This window comes from Corticium candelabrum, chromosome 16 (genome assembly GCF_963422355.1).
Source record: "Corticium candelabrum chromosome 16, ooCorCand1.1, whole genome shotgun sequence".
Lineage (NCBI taxonomy): Eukaryota > Metazoa > Porifera > Homoscleromorpha > Homosclerophorida > Plakinidae > Corticium > Corticium candelabrum.
In genome coordinates this window covers 4,094,093-4,121,252 of record NC_085100.1, presented here as the reverse complement: position 1 = coordinate 4,121,252, position 27,160 = coordinate 4,094,093, and the positions used below count along the sequence as shown (strand labels likewise).

Sequence of the window (27,160 nt, the reverse complement as noted above, 5' to 3'; positions counted from 1 at the left end):
GGATCCAGCTGAGTTCCCTAGCTGCTCGTGCAGATGACGGCAACAGATCCGTGCAGCGCTCTTCAAAACGCCATGACGCTCGTTTTCGTTCAGGCTGACAACGCACAAGGTATCAATATATATATATATATATATATATATATATATATATATATATATATATATATATATATTCGAAGTGTCAATTGATACATATATAGCCACAGTAAACATAATGTTATAAGACAGAAGCAAGCAGAGCAGCTAGAATAATACGACAAGTACAAGAATGCGTTCGGCACTAAGTCTATGTTTTGACCATGACATTCTGGCGACCATTTGTTTAACCTATTGTATAACCGATAATTGTTATTGTCAGTTTATTCAAGTTTGAGCGAGCCGTGAGTATTGTTGAATGAGACAGCTAACTGTGGAGCAAGAATTCCAGCCCGTATTTCATCAACGTCGCTGAAATTGCCGTTGCGCGTCTTGTATGAGATAAACGCTGGTAGAGGACCGACGTTAACATCACGGTCCGTCACTTCTTTTCCATCCCATGTCACCTGAAGTGTACCCGTCAGGCTAGCAGTCTGCTGCACGGCCAGGAAACCTGATACGAGGCGACCGCTTCTTTTGCCTAAAGCAACCTTCAACTTGCCTTTGTTAGTCTGAGTGTAGGACGACATTGTTAGTTGGGATGGAGTGTCATCGATAGAAAGGATTGGCTCAATAGTTGCTTCTGTGTTTGTGACTGTGCCGATGATTGCGCCATAACCCTGCAATATTCCATTTCTTAGTTGAAAATCTCTTGCTCGTAGTCCTTGTGATTGGATATTTATGGTACTGTTTTCTCCGTCTTGCGTGAATGTCTTGTAGCTGAAGTATGCCCACGACTGTTTGAGGTTGAAAGAACCGTAATTTTGAAACGTGATATAATTCATGTAAACCGATGTCCAGTTGATGTTAAATGTGCCATAGTTGGTTATGTTTCCTGATCCTGCAATACTATGAGTGTATCCAGTGACTCGCGAGAAAGTGCATACTCCACGCTGAGCGTTTACAAACGTTCCCGCTAGAGTAAAGGATCGATAGGCATCCCAGCTGAGCTTTCCCTGATTGATAAATAGTGTTTTCCCATGTAACGTCTTATAACTATTGCCGTCGATAACCATCGAACCTTCGTTCATAAAGTACACTTCTTCACACAACGGATTGAGATATGGGTTGCTGGCGCTGTAAGGAGAGAAACAATGGTCTGTTGCACTTTGCATATCACCAGATAACCACGTGAACGTGCCGTAAGAGAAGAAGGAAGCAGTGACATAGATTCCCGCCTGCGCTCGTATGGCAGAGTAGCTTGACCCTCCGACGTAGAGGACCGACGTCGAGGTGAGTTGCCCCGGTCCTGTCACGTTGCAACCATCGACGAGACGAGCTGCATACGTGACGCGAAGTTCTCCACTTTGTAACTCAAGACGGCGGTAGATTCTGAATGGGACTGTGATGTAGCAGAAAGCTCCGAAATGAGCATTACAGATAAGACGACCGAAGTTGTCGAACCCACCGGAGCTTGTACTGCCGTGAATCCGTGTAGTACCGCTCAGTTGAGTTGTGCCTGATTTTTCGTTTCTCACAATTACATAAAAGTATACTAGATTGCTGATGTCCATTAATCCGTGGTTTTGTATTTGAACATAAACAAATCTACCATTGTAAACGTATCCTGTTGTCGTCATCCGACCCTGTTTTGCTACAATGACGGCACCTTTCCCCGTCATCCTTCCAGACTCGAACTCCATCGAAAAGCTGACGTTTGCCACGCCGTCTACGTTTAATGTCCCTGAAGCAAGTCGTAATCCCCTCGAGAACTCAACATTCTGACCTGCTGGAATTTGAAGAGTTCCACTTGTTATATCCGTAAATTCATTTAATCTTCCCGAAGTCAACTGCAGAGATCCTGATGTAACTCTAAGCGTCCCACTGCCTTGAATGACAGACGGCCTGCACTGGAATACTCCTCCGGACACTTGCAATACTCCGTCTGTCTCTATCTTAATGGCAGCATTTGACGTGGTACACGATCCTCCACTTCTAAGTATGAGTTGCCTTTTTGAGATGGTGACAGTACCGCCAGCTATCACCAGTGGTACATACAAATTAATGGTATCGAACGATCCGATAGACATCGATCCGTAGTTGAGAAGAGTGCCTTGCGTCGATCCATAAAAATGGGTTGCATATTTTAGAATCATCGTACCAGTCACGGCATTAATAAATCGTGCGCTGTTGTATAAATAAAACCTATTTGCAAACGTAGCCGTCACTGTGCCGTAATTGATAAGGTCACACCGGTCAAGAGTATGATAATAATAGTGGTACCACCACCACCAGTAATAATGATAATAGGAGTCAATGAGCATAGAGTTGGTCACGTTTACAATGAAATATCTACCGGTAGACGCCCACGTTTTGATGGTACCACTGGTGAAAATAAAGTCGTTCACTTCAAGAATGGCTCTCTCTTGCTGTCTCCCTCCTTGTAGAGTCATGGTCTTCGCTAAAAGTTGGTTGAAAATGACTTTTCCTCCAATAGTAGTGGTTCCACCATATAGCTCAGCTTTAGTTACTACAATGGAGTTGTTGAGAGTCAGTGAACCACCGGTGTTGCTCAGATAATCAAGTTTCGTAATGGCACTTCCACGGTGCGCTATAGCGTTGCCCCCTCTTACTGTAAGCCTGGAGAACTGCGTAGCGGTAGAGTTTGTGAGGAACTCTAACGTTCCACTAGTCACAGTTATTGATGCTCTTGGAGGTACATCCAAAATTGATCCTGCTAGGAAACGGCTGTTTCCACTTGCAAATTGAACCTCGGCCTGTGCCTGTACGATGAGAACCGAATTACGGTACATTGTTGTTTTGTACAGTTGCAAGCGTCCAGAGACTGATGTCAGACGTCCGTAGTTGCTGAATTCACCGGAAATCGAGACTGTTGATGACGCTCCAACAATAACGTTAATGTTTCCGAAGTTTATCAACTTGCCGCTGCTGGCTTGAAAGTTACTTTGATCGATTGTCAGATTACCATCGTTGCGAAACACGGCGGAGCTTTGGAGGTAAATGCGCCCTCCTGCGGTGATAGTAGTCGTTTCAGAGGATAATATTCCACATGCGCGTATGTATGTAGTACTCTGACTAATAAAGAGCGGACCAGTGATTGTCAGCCAGAAGTCCGTAACTTTGGCTGTCGACGAACCTATCGTCCCGTACGTACATTGCAGTTCGTAAACCGAGATAGTGGCGTTAGATCCTTGTCTTTTAAGATACCCTCCGTTGAGAAACATTCGACGTGCCGTTATTTTGGTTGCAACAGAGACAGTTGAACGAATGGTCATATCATTGAGTACTGTCAAAGCCGCTGGTGAAGATACATAGAACGTGCCACCATAACATTGTACGTACGAGACAGAAACAGATGTGCGCATGTTAAGATACGTATTTGAATAGAGTGTCAAGGTAGCATCATCAAGCTTTAGAGTGGCATTGGCAGCTATTACTGTTGTTCCACTGATTTGGAGAACTGAACCAATATTCGCACGAATAACTCCTCCTAGACCACCAGCGATCTGGCCAGCATAACTGTCAATAACTAGTCTACCTGTGCGCACGTAAAGCTCTCCTTCATTGTCCAGATATGGTGTTACTCGAGCATAGTAATTGCCTATACTCTCTGTCTCAACCATCAACTGTCCTTCGTTGACCACAGTTCCTGGGGTACGATAATACCCCAGTTCGGATGCAGCTTGAAGACGGAGAATTGCTCCTTTCGCAATTCTAAGAATTCCGTGCACGTAGAAGTATGATTGATAAATAGCATTTTTCGTGTTAATGACGACCTCTGCGCCAGTGTCGATGGTGCTACGGTATGAACTGGAACTGGAAATAACCAAAAGACCATCTATGTATAGATGCAATCTAGGCCCAGACACCGTGGCAGAGCGACCCCAGATGAGTGATTGAGTTACGCGTAGATCTTGTGTTCCTTTCAGGAGACCGTTTCGAAACGTCATTTTGCTGATTGTGAATCTTCCAGTTCCACTTGCTATTAGAGTTCCCCCAATGTGATTGAGTGTATGGACATGACACGTGCCAGTGTTTGCCAGTGTTAGTGTTCCAGAACTGATACTGACGTACGAAATGTTGACGGCTGTCGACGCTGGAATGTTGATGTTTCCACTAACAAGATACACGCTACCTTTAAACGAGCCTTGAGAGTCGAGGTCTGTATTTATTAACAAAGTTCCGGCATCGTGTCTGATCACTCCCACTCCTGACACCGTTCCTGCCGATGTCAAGTTGAATGTTCTCCCATTTCCAGATGTTGCAAACGTTCCGTATGGTACTGGTAATGTCAAAGTGCCTCTGTGATATCCCATTAGAGTCTGGTACCCAAAAAGGTTCACGTATCCTTCGACAATCATTTCACCGGCGTTGTAGAGTGGCGTGCGTACTTGCCATCGTACACCATGATGGACGCGGACTGTGCCTCCATCATGCACGGTCAGTGCTCCTTTGCTGCTACTACTTGCCATTGACATGGAATAGTAGATGTCAAGTCTTCCATCTTTATCAATAGCCAGCTGTCCATTGAGATAAATATAGTAAGCGCTATCGACAGAAAGTTTTCCTTGAATCAAGAAGACACCAGGACCTACATAGTAATATGCTCTAGAGACAGTGGTAACTGTGCAGTTGGGACCAGCAATAACTGATGCATTGTCAGTACTAGTTCTTACGGTTCCACCACGCCACTCAAAGACATCTGTGATAACGCAGTCTTGCGAGCACTGGAATACTCCATTGTACAGTTGCAGACGTTTCACCGTAACGGTATCCAGAATACCCGCCACTGTAACAAATGCTGTAGATCCGGATACAGACAGAGTAGAAATTGTTGCCGCACTCGAACCAATAGAAAGACGCGCCGTGCTCCTCACACCAACAAAACCAACAGCGTCGACTATTGACGAGTTAGTCCATGTATGAACCGCACTTGACATGGACAATTGGCCTTCACTTTTTGTAGTCAGTGTTCCTGTGATGTAGCTACTGCTGTAGAGAAAAACGGTTCCACTAACGATGTCCAGTTTTCCACGTACATCAAGTGGAAAGCGTATGTACAGATAGCTGTAGGTGCTTGAAGAATCTGACGATCTCACAATAACATTTCCATTGATTGTGAATCGAGTCTGCTTTGAATTTCCATGTATGTACCAATAAGTATACGCGGAAGTCGCAATTTCAACATTGTAGCCTCGAGGTACAAACACGTCCGCATCATCTTGAAAGTACAGGTAATGAGACGATCTGGTTAGTTCCCAAAACAAGTTTAACAAAGTCAATTGTACTGATCTTATGTATTTGGATGTGTGGTATGTGCCGTGATATTGGAGAACGCGAAGTTGAGGTTTCCCGGACACTGCCTTTCTCCTACTTATTGTTCCCGAAGACCACTCAAGAACATCCACGTGTACTGCAAGACCATTAGAACTTCCACTCGGTGGTCCTATTTCCAGTGTACCGTACAAGCGGCAGTAGTTAACTTTTATGCCTGATCCCAGAGTTACCGTTGACCGTGGTGAGACGTACAAGAATCCAATGGTAAGATTATCGGGAGTCTGCACGTCTATCATTACAGTAGAGTACGAGACGTCCAGTGAGTTCATAAGTTGTATTGGAACTGTACCGTAAGTGGTCAGGGTACTGTAGCTAACAACCAAGCGACCTGCCCATCTCATCAACTTACTTTTAACATTCAATTTGCTGCTGGCAAGACTGAGACTCCCTTTGACAGTAACATTAGACATTAGATCGAAGACACTAGATGTACTAGAGGATAAAGACAACTGCGCGTCATCAAGTACTGTCAGACTAGAACCGTTCAAGGCTGTCAGACTACTCCCTGAGATACGCAGTGTGTTTCGAACAATAGTAATGTCACCGCCGTTTACGATATCCCCGCTGATCTGTACCATTGTTGCTGGTGCAATAACCAAGGAACCGTTATTGATAACTTTGGAAATTACAGAGAGAGTCGACATTTGACTCATGTCCCATGTTGCTCCAGGAAGTACCGTAATGGTGGAAGCTCCACTTGTTGAGAAACCGATGGACGATGCGTACGGAGAAGTAAATGCCCGATTGGCAATGACCACGTGACCGTTAATAAGCCGTGTGTTTGTGCGAAGATTGAGCTCTCCGAGTACAAGTAGTCTCTGCGGACCTTGTACATAACCACCTGTCCACTGCATGGAAGATGTGACTGTGACGTCAGAAAGACACGTTAGAGTACCAGAGAGCAGATCGAGAGAACTAATGGAAGCGACATTAGCAATGGACACACTTCCTTGTATTTTGAGACTGCCTACGTCCAGCTGTGATGATTGGATGGTAGTTGGAGCTGTCGTGTACAGAGTACCGTTTCCAGTTAGGCTGCTCGTTTTCTGTAGCGTTGCAGCCGTTGAACCAGTCAGTTGAAATTGAGCACCGGATTCCACGTTTACGTTTCCGCTGATAGTCGCTCCATATCTGAGAGAAAGTGTGCTTCCCGAAGTTACGCTGATGAACCCTTTACTTGTCGTTGATATGTCTACATAATAGTTATTATTAGCTGGTATTAGAGAAACGGTGAATGTGCCGTCGTTGATAAACTGGGCTCCGGATCCACTCCGTGAAATGTATCCACGACTTGCAGCTTCTAGATATCCACCGGACATTACCTGCAGTTGTTTATTGCTTGTCATGTAAAGAGAATAACCGTCGGTTTTCACATACCCACGGCCGTAGATCCGAATGTGTGAATAGACATAGCGGTAATAAGAACCGAGGATTACTAATGATCCGTAGACATTTAGGTCTCCTCCAGTTAGTTTGTAGTTATGTGAATACGGATTCCATATTATTGTGCCATAAACTTTTGCTGTTCCGGTCCACTGGAGGTGATGACGAACGGATAACGTGGCGCCTTGCAGTACGTTTAACGCTTCTACTGTAAAGGATGATGCAATTTCTAATGTTGGTTGCTGAGCTCCATTAGCCGAACCGACCGTTAGTGACTTCACTTTGATCGTGCCTTGAGTAGTTACGGTAATGCGTCTTGATACACTTACAAACACAGTATGGACGGAGGTAGGAACGTTTCCGGTACTCCAAGCGGTCTTGTCAGACCAAGAGCCATCGGCAGCTTTTGTCCAATAGGCAACATTGCTAGATCCACTATTTACACACGTCTGTGTTTGCTTGACAATGCAAAGTGATTCCGGATTACACCACGAACATTTAGAATCCAAATTGCATTCGATTTGGTCAAAGTACTTGTTGCACGGATTGGCTATCAAACACGTTAAATCATAATTTTTTTCTTTTTCAGATAAGCTGATGCAGTGATTGCTACTTACCGGATGGACATTTGCTCGAACTGGTAATCCAAGTCTGACACGATGCTGCGTTGTTTAACATGGAGATTTTCAGCCTGCAAGCGTTTGCGTCAGCATACCAAGCACAGCTGGCACTAGCTAGGCAATTTGAACAACTCGTACTTGGACAAGACGTGTCTATAACAATGTTCAGTGAGTCATGCAATGTAAGAAGAATCTATAACAGCAACTAACCTGGATTAGTGATAGTGGGACTTCCTGAAACCGATGACGATTTGATTGTTTTTCCGTTGAAGTAGACTTGGCCGGAACCTACTTTAGCAATGGTTCCTCCCGTCCAATGCGCGATGCCATTGACGGAGAGCGTAGACGAGCTAGTAATTTTGCCACTGCTCATCCCCAAAATTTTGACTACGGTAAGCGACGAAACCGTAAACGTTCCTCCAGTAACATTAAGAACGTCTACACATCCTACAGACTTGGTTTCCAACGTCCCTTTTTGTATTACCATTGCAGTCACAGCGATAGAGCTAAACTGGAAAGTTGACATTCCTCCTTGAAAGTAGATAATGCCAAGTGAAGTAATCTTACTCGTGGACGTAGTGGAATGGCTCCTAGACGAGCCCTCAAATAATAGAGTTCCATGTTTGTCTACTGTTATAATTCCGCTGTGGGTTGTCGTTCCTTGTAAACGAAGCCTGCTTTGGGACACTTGAATAGTTCCTTCATTATTCAAATGGGCAGATATGATTGCATCTTTGTTTGAATCCATCTCTGTGTAAATAAGTCCATAGTTGACTACAGCACCACCAGCTGATGATTGACTGTTAGACGAAGATATTGTGGAATAGTCAGAGAGCATTGTAAGGTTGGCTTTGAGGTCGACCGTCAAACGTGAGCCACTAGAGAGATAAAGACTTGCTCTGTTGATTTTGACGGTTTCTGTAACAGTCAGGTGGCACAGACGCACAGTTTTTGGCGACGTGGAGTCCACGTCGAGATTGTTAGTGTTGATGTAGCTTGTGAGACCGCTGCTAAGTCCGATGAAGCCGTAACGGTACGTCAGGTGTTTCACTCCAGTGGAATTGCCGTGCACTACTCCGTAGCTGTCAATAGTTAGTCGCCCAATAGCGGCAATGGCTGTGAGATGAAGAAACGATCTGTAGCCTGTCACTAGCATATTGTCAATTGTGACCGAGCGATCGGTCTCCGCTCCTGTAAAGGTCACAGTACCTGTTAAGATTTTGACGTAAGAGATGATGCTCTCTGCTTTTGAATCTGATTGAAACCGAACCTCGCCTCCACGTACTATAATCTGACAGGAAGAGCAAGAATGAGACGAGGCGTATATCGAATGTGCACTCCTCGAGTCTGTGTTGTAGAGGTTGAGCTCGGACTGCACGCCAGTGAGAGCTACTTTGCCAGTAACTGAAGACACGTAACTAGAAATATGGTAAACGCTCTTGTACCCACTGGCAACTAACGTGCCATAGTTGCGAACAACAACGTTTCGCAGATCAAATACGCTCCCACTGGCAACGTTTGTTCTACATCCATAATTTACAAAGACTCCAGTTTTTGTTCCCGAACGTCTAACAGTGACTTGGCCTTCCGCGAAAAAGGAACCAGAATCGGTGACATGCAGTACTGAGCTGCCTTGAAATGTAAATACACTAGACGTCAGTTTAGCATTACCGGATATCTGTATTATTCCTGAGCGGAGATTGAGACTCGAACCAGACGCTTCTAGTTTACCGGTTGACTTTATAGTGACTCCATCAATGGTACCACCAGTCCATTGATATAGTATGCGCACAGTAAGGGATGAGTTTGCAGTCGATCCCCGAACTGTACCACTGCTGTGAATCAAAGTGTCAATGTAAACGTTGGAACTGTCTACTACAACGTCACCCCCTGCTACATGGAGGCTGCCGAAACGAAATCTATCTTCCGTGCCATTGCCAAGGTGCAGTTGTCCTCCATTTAGAATCTTGACAAGATTTCCAGAAATCAAACATGCGCTGGAATGCGATCTTTCAATTTCTAGTTCTGAGTATGAAGAAATTATGATTGATCCAGTACAGGATTCTATGTTTTTCAAACGAACGCGAGAGCTGGTGGTAATGGTCAGGGTACCGTCATTATTCAGATTAGGGTACACGATCAGTGAACTTGGAGTACTGTCTGCTAAAGTTCCAAGACTTAGTATTCCTTTGTTAGTGATACTACCGTCTCCACTTATCGCCGTGGACTCGTGGTGTGTGATGTTCATAGTAGCATCTCGTCCTATGACCAATGAAGAACCACTTTTGATTGAAAAGCTAGAATAAGAAGCTCCTGACCATAACCCTTTCCTCGTCACCACAATACTCTTTCCTGTTATGTCTTTGCTGCGTCCCGTAATATCACGAATTTCCAGCTCATCGGCATAGATCGAGCCCAATTCATTGGTTCCTGACACCGTTCCCTCTTCTATAATTAGCGTTGTCACGTTTACACGACCGTGGCTGTCAAAATAGCCTCCCGAGACTAGTAGGTCGTTGCTAAAGGTAATAGGAGACCAAACTCTAAGGGTTCCCGCGCTGATGTATCCTGAAAGCACTGTGGGTTCTTCAGACCCTACTGGAACAGTCAAAGTCCCTCCAGTTAACGTCAAAGCTCTTATACTGTTTCCGGTACCGCGCGTCAAGTAAAGGGAAGTCGAACCTCCAGATAATTCTAATGCGTGCACCTTTAACAGACGCGGAGAGACGATAGAATCAGCATTCAATTGCAGTTTACCTTCGACGTATATATATGACGTGTGTTGACTTGTAAATAGTGACTGTACTTGCACTAATGCGCCTTCAAGTGATGCTATAGACCCCATATTTGTGAACTCTCCATAAAATAAGGCAGTGCCGGAGGAAATCATAAGTGTACCGTAGTTTCTGACAGTCACGTAAAATCTACTTGAAGCATTTTCCGCCGAATCATATTGAAAGTGACCATAGTTGGTCAGACTTACTGTCTGAACACTTCCATATGATCCAATACCGTGGCCGTCTGTGAAGAGCAGAGTACCACTCTCCATATTGACGATCTTTGCTCCAGTATTGAGATAAATGTTGAAGGGTCTCCCCGTAAACTCTGTTTGTCCCAAAAGCTCAAACGTTATTCCAGATCCTAGATAATGATTGTAGTTTGTGTACCTTACTGTGGCTGAATGAGCAACAATTGTACCGGATCCGGATAAGGATCCTCCGTACCAGACCAAGTGTCTCACGATAGTTTTTCCTGATGTAGTGAATACAGCATAGTTGCTCACGTTTGCAATTGTAACGTTCATTTCACGACTCACTTCTACAGATCCATGTTCGAGATAGAGAGCATCTGCTTTTACACTTCCAGAAACAACGAGTTTGCTAGAAGTATACCTCAGCCTAATATTTGACACAGAAAGTATTCCATTACTTTCAGTACAAAATACTTGACCATAGTAAATCTCTATGCGACTTAGGGCTATGATATGACTTCCAAATACTGTTTTTCCATTATAGACTGACAGAAGGCCATCTCCTTGCAGTTTGCTCCCTGGGTAGAAAGTCGTAGATGAGTGCATTTTAAATGTGCTATTTCCACTCAAGACGTTGATGGTTCCATAAGAATGTAGTTCGTAACGTGTGTGCTCTACTGTTGCGTGGCCGATGATTGATAGAGTTCCAAAGTTTACAAAATTAGAGTTAATAGAAAGCGTCCCAGGAAATTGAACGAAGGGACTGAAGCGTATCGTACCATAGTTGACGAGTGTGGCACCGTATGAACTCTGTATTACTTGTGTGGATTCAATCAACACTTCTGCACGTTGACCAACGACTAACTGAGATCCGTATTCAAGATAGAGTGGGTAAGATTTGCCTCTCCAGACTGCCATTCGACCCACCGTAATCCGTCTGTTTCGGAGATAGCGGGATGAGGTGCCATCTATAGTCAAAGTTGCAACGTGCGTGTTGATTCGGATATTAGATGTGAAGTAACCGGTTTGAAATTCAAACAAGCTGATATTGAATTCGCTGCTGCCACGTATCTCACCAGATTGTAATGTCAATCTATCAACATATAGGAAACGATTTATCTCCAAGTAAGCAGAGCTCACTGTCACATTGTTTATAGTAAGGGGATTAGTTTTGTCGTTTGCAACGATGGCTATCTCAACTTTACCTGACTGGGTAATCTGAAGTTCTCCTACATAATTAGAACTACCGACGTCATGGATTGTTAAAACGCCATTGCTTACGATCACTTTTCCGTTTGCTGGAAGACTCTTTGCAGTCAGCTTGCCTCCCAACAGCCTGAGTGTTGTAGTATTTCCATGTGAAACCGAACAGTCTGACGTAATAGAATGCTCACCACCGGTCATAATCAGAATGGAGTCGTCTCTAAGGAGAAGAGATCCCTCGCAGATGCTAGCTTTATTCAAGGACAACGTAGCCGCATATCCGACGATCGTGTTTCCCGAATTACTGAATCCTACGTTGACAGTAAATTGACGTCCATTCTGAATTGTTATTGTGCCTTCGTTAGTAAATTCGTTTTGTGCGTAACAGCGGTCTCCAGACTGAATGGAAGACGTTGCATCAACCAGTAGACGTCCTGCTGGCCCGATGACTACTGATCCTCCGTTGTACAAATAGATATTTAGATTACCTTGCCAAGTAGCCTCCGAAGCTATCACTAGTTTACAAGATCTCAAGTACCGGGTACCAGATCCAATTATATTCAGCTTTCCAGTTACTCCAAACGCTACCTGTAAATATAATACATGCAGTTACTCAAGTTAGGGAAGGCGCGTCGTATTCTGCTAACCTGAGAGTATGTTTGACCCGCCAGATCTCCTCCAAACCAGTGCATGACACCGTAGACGTAGCTGTCAGCGGACAGTGCAAACGTTCCTCCTTGCAGAAAAAGCTCGTTGATAAGAAAGCTGTCGTCACTCTCCAGCCGTCCACCTTTCACAGAAAGACGATCGACCCTTCTTGGGTTCCTAGTTTGCTCACCGAAGCTATAAGACGCTTTTATTTCCAGTGTACCGCTGGTTACACTCACATCTTTCACTTGATTAGCTCCTAAATTGAGCACAGTCGATCCTCCCGCTATAGTCAAGGTCTGGAGGGTGACTCCAAATAGACGTGAGGATCCTCCTGACACCTTCAGTTCTCCACTTCCTTGTAGTGATCCATCTGAGGTCATAAATAATGTGTCGCTGAGAGTCATCGTGCTGTTGGTTTCGATGTCGTATACGCCATTGCAAGTAGAAATTTTTGTAATAGACAGGTCACTGTTGTTCAGATAGACTTTACCAAAATTGTGTAATCCAACATTCATGTTTACCTCAGCGTCAATCACTGACAAGATACCTTTGTTTTCCACAACCCCTGATCCATCCGTTTCGAATGTCAATGAAGATCCACCGATGTCGGTCGTTGTAGATGATCCGAGCTGGAGATGCGACCCTTGATAGAGTCTACAATTCAATTGATAAGCTCGTGCTACAAAACGAGACCAAACGTGTACCGTTATGCTGTAGAAATAGATATATGCAATGCTGGACGACGTTGATTCCATTTGCAGTGCACTCGCGTTTATGGTATTATAGCCAGTACCGCGGACAGTTCCGCTTGCTAGCGAGCAAGTCTTGTAAACTGCTACATCTGCGTCAATATCAAGTGTTCCTCCAGTCATTACCAAATCACCACATTTGACTGGCGCTGATATGGACAATGTGCCACCAGAGATTACCATGCTTGGAATGTATAGATCTTGAGTAAGCGCACTGATGATACAGTTACCTCCCGTAACTGAAACATTACTCAGAATGAACTGGTAGTCTGTGGTTGGATTGGGTTGCAAGGTGAGAGTTGAAGATTTCACTACAATGTCGTCGATGTCGACGTTGCTAAGGCTGGTTGTATAAGTGTTCGATCCAGTAATAAGCAATGTTCCACTTCCAGTCACGAGACCGTCCAGATTGTCTTTGATGTGACTCGATGAAGGAGAAAAGTTGAGAGTGCTGCCTTCGGCAACGAAGTAGGTGCCGCTCACCGTTCCTCCACTAGACACAATTAACGTGGTCGTCTTGTTGAGAGCACCGACATTAACCACTCCATAATTATTGAAAATACCCGGATTCATAGAGGCCGTTCCGCCAACCTCTGAGCCGTAATCAATCTGACCCCGGTTGTCTATAATGGTATTGGTGCTTCCACTTATATGGAAATCCCCGCGAAGTGTCATTATTCCGGTCGTTGCGATTGTAACAAGTTGATTGGACTGCATTCTTAGAGTAGCTTGGCTCCTAGGAATAAATTCACCGTAAAGCGTAAATTGTTTGACATAGAAATAAAGGTTGACGTGTGTGGTAAGATTGACTTCAGTGATTCCGTAAGCGATGAGACTTCCTGATCCTTGTACGGTGCCTCCATTCCACCACCAGCTGTCTCTGACAGTCAGTTCATCATTGATAGCCAAAGTACTTCTAGTGTACAACAGATCAACTACAGTGTTGGAGTCCACTTGCACCTGTCCTCCACTAACAGTAAGGTTGTGGATATGTGCTATGGCACTTGTGTTAAGTTTAGTGAATACTAAGGATCCACTTTGTACGTAGACAGAATTGATTGTGTGGTCTTGAGGAACGATGTACAGCTTACTTGAACTTGTCTTTTGAATGTTATTGATATATAGTGAGCTGGACGCTATTGTCGTTGTAGTGGACGAGCTGCTTTGGTCTCTTAGCTGCCCTGTTATGTTCACTACAGATTGCTCATTGAAATAGTGAGAAGATCCTCCAGTTATAACTACGCTTCCACCCTCTGTGACAGATAGTGTTCCTGTTGTAGTCGACGACTGTGACAGAGTGAGCTGTCCAGTGCCCTTTACGACAGCGGTGCCATAATTTTTCCAGTTCGTTAATATTTGGCAAGCAGAGTTGACCTTGGTGTTACAGATAAACGTACTCTGACTTTCTGATCTTAGCATTCCATAATAACCACTTATTTGCCCCCCAAATGGCATGTTCAATGTTGCAAAGTCCTGTATAACTATGGTTTGTTTACTTCCCAACTGCATGTTTGACTGTGAATCGACGAAGGTCAAGTTGTTTTGAACAATCAGTGTGACGTAGGATAGAGTGCCTGACTTGACCGACATTGACCCTGTGACGTATACCGTCGGTGTATTTGAACTCGATGGTGATTGCAGCGAACCCCCCTTCAGAATAAAGGGGCCCCTCAAGTAGCTCGTACTCTGGATTTGAAGTCGAGAGCTGCTATCTAACGTGATGTTTCCTGCAATGTCGCACGATCCTGTAACTACCAAGTTACTTGCGTAGCTGAGCAGCAACGTGATGTCGGCTGCAACGGTGACGCTAGCGGCTCTCGCACTAACATATCTCCCAATCTCAAGAGTGTAGTTTCCTTCCTTGTCTATCAGTACGTCGTCAGCGTTGGTAGGCGTTTGTGGCGGATCCCAGTTAGTTGAATGTGCCCAAAACACGACTGCATCAGAACTCGGAGGTTTCAGCCTTAGCAAAGCTCCATCTGAAGTCGTCCAAAGCAGTGCAAAGCAAACATAGCAAACGTGCAATACTGACACCATCGGTGAACGCCAAATGGTTGAGTTACCTAGATGAAAAACAAAGTCTGCCGTAAAGTGATTGTTTCAGCTGTTATGACTTAATTAGCAACTACACACGCGGCCTCTTTCTATAAACAAATGTGAACACCAACTTGGTAAGTATAAATTTTGTTGTAACTTAACACGGGCTTTGGAGACCGTATTCACCTGAGAAACCTCCTAGTAATCTTGCAGCGGCGTTTCTGTGTTTGTAAACAGAGCGTGTGAAATTCATTAGATAGATTCTATCTATTCACTCACCTACGTACTTTTGTGCTTCATTCATTGGGCAGCTGAAATAACATTACGTCAATTTAGATTGAACTGTTCTTTCTATTTGCATTTGTGTGGGTACAATGGCAGCGTGCACGTGATTGACATTTCACTCATCTCTTGCACATGCTTCTGCATTGTATGTCGATCTGCACAACCTAAGTTAGCTGCGCTGTTGAACAGCTAACTGCAATATGACCGGATGAGCTATACTAAGCGATATACCTGTTTACACGATTTGTTAGTTTTAACTCTGCCCATGGGTATCAGTTGCATATTTGAAGCTGTAATTTCATTTTGTCTGCCGTTGTGTGACATTGGAAAGTATGCGAAATACTGTACAGTACGTACAGTAGCTTTGGTACATTCTTAGGGTCAAGACATTTAGCCTTTGGGTGATGTACAGTACGTACAGTAGCTCTGGTATATTCTTAGGGTCAAGACATTTAGCCTTTGGGTGACCAAATGGGAGGCAAATTTATGATTCGATATCCCATGGGGTGTTGCAAGAAGACACCAGCTGTTTTAGTCACTTCCGAGCACAAGACCAACGCCAACAGAGCTACCGTTGAAATGTTTTCGCACTACCTACATCACGTGATTACTCCTACATGTTTTGCATCTTCTCATGCAGCTATCGCAATGGAGAGGGAACAGGAGAGCTTTGAGCTGCAAGGATTTCATAACCCGCTTGCGGCTGAGTTTGATCAGTCGCTGAGACAAGAGAATACAGACAAGCAAATCCAACTCAGCGAGGATCGCTGTCCAGATGACACCCTAAAGATCAAGCAGTATAGCAACCAGAGATGGAAAATAATTACCTTCGTGCTGGCTCTATTGGCTGTTGGCTGCGTAGCGGGACTCGTATACGTTGTCGGTCAGCGATTCTCACTCGGATGTACGTCTTGCATGTCTTGTGCTAATTTCAGCATGTTTGCAGTTGCCAAATCATCAGATGATCACAGTCCTTCGTCTGATTTAAGCAAGCAGGTGAAAGGGACAAAGCAACAACCTGAACCCGCAACGGGAACACCGAATACGGAGCAACAACATGAACTCTCAACGGGGACCCTTACTACAAAAATCGGCATAACTAGCAGCAATGGCGTTACTACACAGAAGCAGCCCATTCCACGGACAACGTCTAAACCGGCGACATCAAAGCGCTCAATAATTTTGTCAGGTAACCCATGGATCCTTTTTGTGTAATGCCGTGGTGCTGCTCTATAGTCGTAAAGTGTGTTCCATCAGATAAGCAGCCAACCACTGAATCTTACGTTGCTACTGCTAAATCCGAGAAATCGTCAACAGAAGTTCCTAAATCGTCGCATCCATCAAATTCTCCTCCTCTTCCTGCAGTGACGATAGACTACGTGAACGCCACGTTAGATATTCCAGTTCCTACCTTGACCATGAATTCCCAGTCGTACGTGACAGTACAGCTAGCAGTTCCAGCTCGTTCTACCGTTGGCCTAACACTGAATGCAGCGGCTGCAGACGTTCCCGAATTAGCTGTTTACTGGAAGAAGGGTACAGAGCCAACCCACACAAGATACGACTTTACTAAAGCGTTTCGTCAAGTGACAAAGTATGACTTCGACATCGTGAGTAGAGTTGTTTGCATGTCGGTTATTGCTCGATTGTGTAGACCAGCTCTGTCGACCAAGTTTGCTACTCAAGAAGTGTTGGACAATGGAATTTGGTTTATCACCGTTTTCAATGGCGGTTCAAGTGGAGCACAGCTAAATATCACATTCTCACAACTCCGTATAGAATACTTGCTACGATATCTCGTGTTTCTAGTACATACTCTTCGTTAATTTCTATTTAGCACCACCTAAAACTTGTCCGAACGACTGTAGTGGTCGTGGGACGTGCTTTGATGGCGTGTGCGGATGTCATCCAAAATGGAAAGGCAAAGACTGTTCCGAAGGTTAGCTCCGCTTATGGTTCTTTCTTTGTTATTATTGTTGTGCGATCGTGTGTGTGCTGCGTGTACAGCAAACTGTGCTGTGGCGGACTGCAGTGGTCATGGCCAGTGTGTCAACGGAATTTGCTTGTGCCGCGCCGGGTGGAAGGGCAATGACTGTTCTGATGGTCAGTTCAGAGTGTGCTTTAAGAACTTATCTAAACTATCTCTTTTCTAGTTGACTGTATTCCATCAGACTGTAACGGCAATGGAGTGTGTGATGATGGTGTTTGCTTGTGTAAGACAGGATATCGCGGAACAGGATGTGAGATCGGTGAGCTGGTCATTGCTTAGCCATTCAGCAACAGCATTGCAGTGGTAACTTGTGTGTGTGTAGCTCCAAAGCAGTGTCCTGGTGATTGCTCAGGCCGTGGGTCATGTGATACGGTCACAGGTCAATGCAATTGCCTACCTGGATGGAACAACTTGGACTGCAACACCGGTTAGACAAACAACACATCAAATAAAGAGCCGGTACGGTCTGGTCTGACTTGAAGTATTTTTAGCTCTTTGCAAGTACAATTGCAACGGACGCGGAACATGTGACAACGGCACCTGCCTCTGCAATTCTGGATGGACTGGCAAAACTTGTGAATCGCGTGAGTGTACTTTGTCCTGTAAACGGTAACCTTTAGCAGTGGTACTCCAATGATTTTAGTTGAATGTCCGGTGGGCTGTGAAATCCATGGAAAATGCGACAACGGTACCTGCATCTGTGACAAGGGCTGGAAGGATAGCGACTGTCTTACCGGTTAGAATTTCAAAACAATTGCTCACCAGTCCGCATAAAATTGTCTCATTGACAGATGCGTGCCCCAACAATTGCACCGTCCACGGGTCGTGCCAATTGGGAAACGATGGAGTGTGGACGTGCGTCTGCGGTAAGAGTTTGAACTTTCATAAAACTAACCAGCACTGATTTACGTATGCTCTTATAGCGAGTGGATTTAGAGGAGCAGGCTGTGAGATAGGTAACCCAAGGCTTGTACATGATACACTTAGACGATTGCATTCTGGTTAAGTCTGTATCATTACCAGGTGTCGAGTTGGTGTGTGGCGATGGCATGGACAATGACGGTGACCAGCTGCTGGATTGTGACGACCCAGACTGCTGCAACACTACTGTCTGCAAGAATGACGATTCCTGCTCATCAGCACCCGATCCAAGCGACCTGGTTGGTAATATGACAGCCAACACAACCATCAGCTTTTACGAGACAATCGAGTTTCTATTCACAAGTGGTTTGCAGATGGAATTCGATGATTCAGCTATTGACACCAAGTACGACAAGTGATTTCCGGTCTCCATACGGTTTGTTAATTTTCTACGTTTAGACGGGTATCTGTCATCAAAGGTAATGTCACGACACGCGACACAACGCCACTACTAGGAGTAAAAATCACCGTACTCGGTCAGCCGGGTGTCGGATACACTCTGAGTCGCGTCGACGGTTCATATGACATTGCTTGCAACGGTGGCGGTGCTGTCACCCTTCGATACAGCAAACGCAATTTCATTGGTTCCCAGCGTTCCGTAACCGTTCCCTGGAATGACTATGTCAGCTTGTCTGATGTCTCCATGATACCCGTCGACAACAAAGTAAATAATTATTTAATCTGTGAGAATGATATCGGACAGTCAACATCGTTATCGTTCACTGCAGGTGACTGAAGTTGACTTGAGTTCCGGCGATGACATCAAAGTGGCAGCCGGTTCTACTACTGAAGATGAAGACGGAAAGAGGCAAGGCGTACTCATGTTCTCTCCGGGCACTGAAGCGTTAGTAATTAGCCGCAATGGTACAGGAAACACGGTAAGTGTAATATTGCAAGAAGACCACGGATAAGTGTCTCGGTAGATATCTGGCACTTCCTTTGTAGTCTGTTGAGAAGCCAATGATTAGAGTGACAGAGTATACTGTTGGTAGTCGAGGTGAAGAGACTATGCCTGCCGAACTGCCGCCCGCTACTGCATACACTTATGCAATCGAAATGAGTGTCGACCAAGCCGCAGTCAACGGCTCTACGGAAGTTGTGTTCAACAAGCCGGTGTCCTATTTTGTTGAAAATTATCTCGGATTTCCGGTCGGAAGTGCCGTTCCGGCTGGATTCTACAACAGGACGCTTGGTGAATGGGTTGCAGCTCCTAATGGACGAGTCATCCAGGTGTTGAATGTGACGGTTGTCCAAGGAAAGAGACTGGCAGTTATCGATGTTACTGGAAACGGCGTGGCAGCTACTATGGAGGAACTCGACGAGTTAGGAGTTACTGACAGAGAACTCGAGAGAATTGCCGCCCAGTATAACGTTAGTCAGACTTTGTGGCGAGTACCAGTTCGCCATTTTACTCCGTGGGATTGCAATTGGCCGTACGGTCCGCCACTGGACGGATGCACTCCTTATCAATGTAATGCCGAAGACAAACCTATAGGCGGTCCTACTCCGGAGGTTGATCCAAGGGATCCTTACGAAATCGCGATTGGGGTGAGTTTAATTGGCGTGTAGACAAGACGGCTAGACTTATTCTCTTCGTACATAGGATATTACAATTACACCTGAAACTGGAGATACGTCAACAACGATGCCCATCCCTGGCTCGTCGTTCACACTATGTTATTCCAGTCGCCGCGTTCCGTCGTACAGGCCTGTAGTTGTGATTCAACTGACGTCATCATCCCTTCCTGGATCTTTACAGAGTGTTCATCTGAAGATCAGAGTGCGAGGTCAACTGATCGTCAGACGGTTTCCGCCTCAACCAAATATAGTGTACCGCTTCTCTTGGGACGGACGTGACGCATACAACCGCGTGGTTCACGGTACGGTACCGTGCACAGGTGAGTAGTGCTTCTACAACTAGCTGGAGTGTTGACAAGATAATACGTTCCTACTAGTGAATATTGGTTACGAGTATCAACTGGTGTATTATGCTGTGCGTTCTCAATGGCGTCAGAGTTTTAATCGTATCTCCAACGCTGATGTAAGGTGGCAGGTTAGGAGAGGTAACCGCAAAACTATCTTTTGGGAGAAACGGGTAACGGAGATTGGTACGAGTGATGGAGCCATCGAGCTTACTGGTTTGGGAGGCTGGTCTCTGGACGGTCATCACTCATACGATCCTGGTGCAGGCATTCTTCAGATGGGAGACGGAAGAAAAATCAGATTCAAAGACAAATCTAAGGTCAGGAAATCTTTAGAGCCCCGAATAATCAAATGTTGTAGATTGTTTTCTGTATGTACACTAGGTGGTTAAAACTATTGTCGGTGATGGTAATCGACGCCCTGAAGTTTGTCCTGACTGCATGTCTTCCGTCCAAGGTACGCACAAGTGAATGAGCTTACGTACCAATAACGATCCGAACGTGCATGCAGTATGGTTAGCATAATATATTATAACACATTTTGTTTGTCACACGCTAGATTGTCTGCTGCCCTTATCGTTTTGTCTGTACTATGTGCCCATAAGATTTACTTGTCTGTCTTCTTCGTAGGAACAGACACCTCTTTAAGAGCTGCCTCTGTCCTGGCGACTGGTAACGATGGAAGTATCTTTATGGGCGATTACCAGTTGATCAGACGTTACCACGTAGACGGTAATGTCAGCACCGTCGTCGATTTAAGGTATGCAAGCATGCGACTACCGCTACTACCTGTTCAGTAAAGGTTAAAGCTTGGCAATTGTGTTTCTGCAGAGATCAATCGCCGTCTTACTCTTACTACATGGCTGTTAGTCCTCTCGATGGAGACCTCTTTATATCTTACGCCGATCTCAATCAGGTTATTCGCATCCGAGCTGATCTACTGTCAGCAGATCAGCCAGTCATCACTCTCAAAGATGTGGGAACAAAACTAGGTATGTCGACTTGTAGAATGTGTTAGGCTGTTACAAGTTGGTTACTCTTCTCTGCTACTGCAGGAGTAAGCGTATTTGCGGGCAACGGTCAACATTGTCGTCCATGGGATTTTGATTGCGGTGATAACGGACTAGCTGTAGATGCTAAACTGACGGCACCGAAAGGAATAGCTGTGGGACCTAGAGGAACAGTCTACTTCATTGATGGAAAGGCAAGATACGTTTACTCGACAGCATGCTCGTTGCTCTTTGCCTTTGTCGGCAAATTCTGCTTTAACTTCCTTTGTATAACGTCCCATGTATGTCTCTCTGTTTGCCTCATTGGCTGTCTACCTAACTATTCATCTCTTGCTCAAGACATCAGTCTCAATGATCCTAATGGGTCAGCTACCCAAAGCGATAAATTTCTTCGCGTTGGAAACGCTAACCGAATGGCTCATCGAGACTTTAGCTCTGGTTACACGAGGCGCTTTAAAATGGGGCTTGGGATCAAGCTGGGCTCAAGCCGAAATCAATCCTGGCTCGCAGTGGCTGGCAACGCCAATTATTGAGTTTACACGTGCACATGCCACCACCGGCATTCCCATGTACGACGTGTTCTCAAGAAACCTTTGTTTGACTATATAGTTCTTTCTCTTCTATTTATGACTGGTGTAAGCACTGGCAACAGGAAATAAGAATTATCCGCCGATGTTTGTAGAACCTTGTTATTCTGCGCCTGCAGGAAGCCTTCAGACTCAATTCCAATTCCATTTCTGTCTCTTCAGTAGCTTTCTTCGTTGTTTGACTATTTGAAATGCATACAAAATGAGTTGATAGTTCCCCTTCTGATTGATGATGATATATATATATATATATATATATATATATATATATATGTATATATGTATATACATACACACACACACACACACACACACACACACACACACACACACACACACACACACACACACACACACACACACACACACTATACATAAGCCCGGCATTTGAAAGTGAGTCAATGAGCCCACTTGAGCCCCATTAATGCGACTTTATGGGACCCGGGCGGAACCCGGGATCGTGTGTTGACGCGACAATTATTCGGGCCGAGTTGGACCCAGGGACCCCACGGGAACGGCTCACTTTCGAATGCAGGGTCGGCCCCGCTTAAGATATGGCTCCGCCCATTATTGACTAACGCGGGCATGCAGTTAATCATTGCAAAAGATCATGAACTCATCTCACTTGCTTCTCGCACGCTCTCATCTCCCCGTATCCCAATGAGTGCCGCTATCTCTTTGTCAGTCCACAGTACGCTTCTGCGTCCCGCCATTGTTTACAGACCACGTGATTCCCTCACTCTTCAGACTCTGCGCATCTAGCTGATGCCTGTGGTGGCTATGGGCGTGTGAACGCAAAGCAGGGCCGAGCCCGGGTTGAGCCAGGGACACAATTTAGGGAGACTCGTCTAAACGCGGATTTGGGTTCCGTTCGGTCCGGGTTTTAGCGGTCCGTCTAAACAGGGTCTTTGGTAATCAGGATGCGTAGTAAAAGGTTTTTGGTGCTTTTGCAGCTTATTCGTCAGGTTGGAGGAGACGGTCTGATAGAAATATATGCCGGTTCTCGAGTACCCAGGGGTTGTGCTCCTCCCGGCTGCTGCAACGACATTACGGGAAATGTTCCACTCGACCAATCTTACTTTGGCTGGCCGACCGATCTAAACCTCAAAGCAGACGACGAGTCTCTCTACGTGATCGACCGCAACAACGTGTACCACATCTTACGAGAAGGTCAAGTGAGGGTAGCCGCAGGCAGAGCGCCCCACATTCCGCCACAACCGTCCGTCTCACAGCAACAGCAAGACGATTTCGCGGCCAAACCCGCTCTCCAAGTAGACCTCGCCTCCCTCCGCGGCCTTGCCGTGTCCGACAGCGGCACCATCTTTTTCGGAGAGACAAACTCGGATCGAATCAATAGAATCCGATTTGTTCTTCAGTCTGGATTAATGGTTACATTGGCCGGTCGTGATCCCGGCTGCGGTTGCTCGAGTTATCGGTGCACTCCAAAATGCTTTTCCGGCGACGAAGGGGCCGTCAGTAAAGCAACTTTCTACGTTCCGTCGGCCGTCGCTTTGTCTCCCGAAGAAGACACTGTGTATATCGCCGATCAGAGAAACCATCGCGTTCGAGTGGCTCGCATTAGCCTTCCTCAATTGTCGAGTTCGGGATTCTATAATATACCATCGCCAGACGGATCTTTGATGTTTTCGTTTGATTTCGGCGGTCGTCATCGTGCGACTGCCGTAACAACTACTGGTGATGTCATACGCACGTTTGAATACGAAGAGTTTGGTCTTCCGGGGAGCCCAAACTTGCGACTAAGTAAAATCACGAATAATTTTAACAACTCGTTGCAAATTGAAAGACAGTCCAACGGTCGTCCGACGAGAATTGTCACTGAGAATCGGCTGACGCTTCCCGTGTCGCTTGATTCGAATGGATATTTGACTTCTATCACAAATGAACGGGGTAGGAAAGTTAAAATGGTCTATGAAGGTAACGGTGGCTTGCTATCATCGATGACGAGTGTGTCCGGCTTGACTCGGTCGTTTACGTAAGTTGATATATTTGCATCTTGTGTGTGTGTGTGTGTGTGTGTGTGTGTGTGTGTGTGTGTGTGTGTGTGTGTGTGTGTGCGCGCGCGTGCGTGTGTGTGAATGTGTGTGCGTGCGTGCTGTCTATGTGCGTGCGTGCTGTGTATGTGCATGCGTGCTGTCTATGTGCGTGCGTGCTGTCTATGTGCGTGCGTGCTGTGTATGTGCATGCGTGCGTACGTCCGTCTCCATACATTGGACTTCCATCGTAGATATGACGACACTGGTCGCCTGACGAAGTTGCTCGGACCTGCTGGACGATTTACACGGCTAGACAGAGTAACAGACGGTTCCCAGTCGCAGGTGCAAGCGAGGGGCAACGGTCATTCAACAACAGTGACAAGCACTGATTCTTATCAATCGGTCACTCTACCTTATGGTGGCAAGGTAACGAGTACTGACATAACCGGAGAGACTCGCAGCATTGTTTTTCCCGATGGACTGACAGTTGAAGAGGAAGCTTCAAGTGACGCGGTGTGGGGAGAGCAGCTTCAAACTGTTGCTAAAATGACAGTAAAGCTACCATCAGGGATAACCCAAACAATTGAATCAAATCATTACGCCAGTTTAAAACAACCATTCAATCCCTTATCACTAACCAAATCCGGACATACTATAAAGGTAAACGTTTTCGCTCTCCACTATTGATACAACTGATACGTGATGATAATTCAGGTAAACAACAGAAACTGGATTAATGTTGAATTTGACAAGTCGTCACTCACAAGAACAATCAAGTCTCTCCTAACTCAAGAGTAAGACTAGCAATCAATGCCAACACATTGCCTTCAACGTATATGTTCTCGCAGAGAACTTAGACTTATGTTCAGAAAATCGGGTCAGCTGCAAGGCATGACGACAGTCAACGGAGGATTGTCTCCCGTCAGCCTCTCGTATGACGCATCAGGCAGAATTACAGCCATTGAACAAGGAGGCGTCCATAAGAGATACAAATACATATCCTCGATCTATTTTAAATGCAGCACCGTTTCGTTGGTTTCTGTGTTACGTAACTCTATTTATTTCCTTTTCCTTAACAGAATGTCACGACTTATCGGGTCGTCTTATAGAGCAAAGTATCGATGGTGACGGAAGTATTCGCTTTGGTTACCACAAGAACAGCATTCAAGTACGTTCAGTTTTCATACCGATCAACAGTAGGGTCACGTGTTTGTTGTCTGTCTGTCTAGCCGGACATCCTTCTTCTCCCGAGTGGAAAGAATTTCACCTTTTCTTACTATCCGGGAGGCTCGCTTGCTAGCGTTGTTACACCAGGAGGCCGTAAACACGCGTTCACTCGCTCTCTCACGCCAGCAACAACATCGTATACCTACACCCTGCCAAACAGCAACACATCCATCAGCCACATCTACAACTCCAACGGTGACCGTGCCATCACCCAATTGCCCAGTCGTACGCGTACAATTTCCTACACTCCCGACGCAAATGGCAGACTAGGAGAAATTCGATACGACGACGAAGTGATCGAGATTGGATATTTTGACGACACGGCCAGAGTGACGTCCGTACAGAGAATTAAAATATCGAACGAGTCGCCCGATTCAATAAAGATTACTGCAGCTGTCCTATTAGATGTTGGCAATAACGGCGACGATTTCGACGTAGCGACCAACGGAGAGACGATCATCAGGTACAACTACGATGGGCCGTACATTACAAAGGTTATACAAACGTTAACATCGGACACTGGCGTGTCAGCATCGTTAAAGTTCGAGTATTCGTATGACGCATATTTTAGACAGACTCAACGGAAAGGGACGCTCAACGGACAGTCGGTCGCCACGGATTCTTGGCAATACGGCAACGGCAAGCTGACGGCGTTTGGTCGCTACTCGATATCCTATCCGGCAACAAATGAGAGAAAAATCTATTCCAGCTCGTCACTTCAGATCAGGGAGAAGCATGACGGTAACGGACGGCTGATTGAGAAAACGCTCCAGGTGAACAGCAAGACCGTGTTCTCGTTGAAATTGTCGTACGACAATGCGTCGAGGGTGGCGACAAGAGAGTTGAGTGTGGGTACAGTAGTCAACAAATTTCAATACGTTTACGACCTAGATAAACGGTTGACGGAAGTGTGGCAAGATGGCAAGCGGGTAGAGAAGTATTCCTATGACGATGACGGTAACCTGAACGCGTGGGAAGGGTTGAAAAGACAATCGGCTAGTTTCGACGGCGCCGGCAGAGTGACCAGCGCAGGCAACACGATGTACGTTTGGAATACCGATGGATTGCTGTCTCGGAGGGGAACACATTCGTACAAGTATACTGCAAGAGGAGAGTTATTATCGGTCGAGGACACAAAAACAGCTAAGACAGTAGTCTCATTTACTTATGACGGATACGGTCGTCGTGCTAGTCGCACAGAGTTTCCTTCTTTGCCTCAAGGACCACAGTCTACTCTGTACTTTTATGGAGATCTCAGAGACCCATATCGCATCACACACGTGGTGACAAACTCTGGGACTGTTCAGAGGTCGTTACGATACGATCCTGAAGGTAATCTGTTTGCAATCGAAGGAAGCAACACCAGATATGTGGCAACCGACGAGCTTGGAACTCCTAGAGCTCTCTTTGATACCAGTGGCAAGCTCATTAAGCACGTGACGTACAATGCAATCGGAGAAACAGTGTCAGACACAATGCCAGATGAGACATTTTACATTGGATTCAGTGGTGGAATTTTGGATCCAACAACGTCGTTTGTACGCACCCGAGCTGGTGATTATGATCCACTCTCTGGTCAGTTTGTATCCTACAATCCATCTCAAATGGACTTGTCCACATACAACAAACAGCTCAGTCCACTGTTTGATGCTATGGCTGATGCTCGTTTGCTCCTACATGTTCAGCATCAGGTACACGACCTGGTATCCACTTCAATCAGTGACCACAGTCTCAGCTGGATCGGAGAAAGGGACCTACCCGTCCTTCCCGGTGATGCGCAATTCACGAACACGAATGATCAGCAGGATAATACTGTGGGATGGCCATTTGAAAACGGATACAACAAGGGTGTGGAAAGTGGAGAGCTCGAAGAGTGGTTTAACAGATGTGGCGCAAGCTGTAGCTGTAAGAGAAAGTATGTACGAGGATCTGATATCCTGGCACCCGTGCTCTACAGATACAGCGAATGGCAACGTTGTTGCTTCTGACAGCTTCTGCAATTGCTTCTATGTGCTGTGTCGCTACTGGTTGTCTAATGTGTGTGCATGCATGATTCGTAATTTGCAAGGATCGTCAAACTTCATGATCCATAGCTGCAGTATGTTACAGCAAAATTTTGTCTCTCTGTCTATACCAGGAGTGGTAATTGATCAGTACAGTCACAGTAGCCTCTGACT

The 27,160-nt window shown here is 45.5% G+C and overlaps 2 protein-coding genes across 3 annotated transcripts; one reads left to right on the top strand and one right to left on the bottom strand.

Moving 5' to 3' along the window:
- Window positions 1-162: 162 nt before the first annotated feature.
- Window positions 163-15,221, bottom strand: LOC134192597 (uncharacterized). Its single transcript, XM_062661342.1, has 5 exons — window positions 15,179-15,221; window positions 12,258-15,073; window positions 7,647-12,198; window positions 7,434-7,589; window positions 163-7,366 (listed from the first exon to the last, which is right to left on the bottom strand). The coding sequence occupies exons 2-5, from the start codon at window positions 15,045-15,047 to the stop codon at window positions 360-362; spliced, it is 14,505 nt and encodes a 4,834-aa protein (XP_062517326.1). The 5' UTR covers window positions 15,048-15,073; window positions 15,179-15,221; the 3' UTR covers window positions 163-359.
- A 748-nt stretch (window positions 15,222-15,969) lies between these two features.
- On the top strand, window positions 15,970-27,150 carry LOC134191924 (teneurin-3-like). 2 transcript variants are annotated; one of them, XM_062660572.1, is made up of 28 exons: window positions 15,970-16,215; window positions 16,279-16,521; window positions 16,590-16,926; window positions 16,987-17,105; window positions 17,170-17,271; window positions 17,340-17,435; window positions 17,486-17,581; window positions 17,645-17,749; window positions 17,814-17,906; window positions 17,966-18,058; window positions 18,114-18,188; window positions 18,246-18,278; window positions 18,346-18,589; window positions 18,643-18,907; window positions 18,972-19,121; window positions 19,189-19,791; window positions 19,847-20,141; window positions 20,199-20,485; window positions 20,550-20,622; window positions 20,796-20,925; window positions 20,997-21,157; window positions 21,221-21,369; window positions 22,716-23,755; window positions 24,008-24,416; window positions 24,471-24,550; window positions 24,605-24,752; window positions 24,844-24,924; window positions 24,986-27,150. In XM_062660572.1, exons 1-28 carry the CDS (start codon window positions 15,981-15,983, stop codon window positions 26,969-26,971), a joined length of 7,728 nt encoding a protein of 2,575 aa, XP_062516556.1. In that variant the 5' UTR covers window positions 15,970-15,980; the 3' UTR covers window positions 26,972-27,150. The 2 variants fall into 2 exon arrangements, with proteins under 2 accessions (XP_062516556.1, XP_062516555.1); XM_062660571.1 differs by having other exon boundaries at window positions 15,970-16,521.
- The last annotated feature ends 10 nt before the right edge of the window (window positions 27,151-27,160 follow it).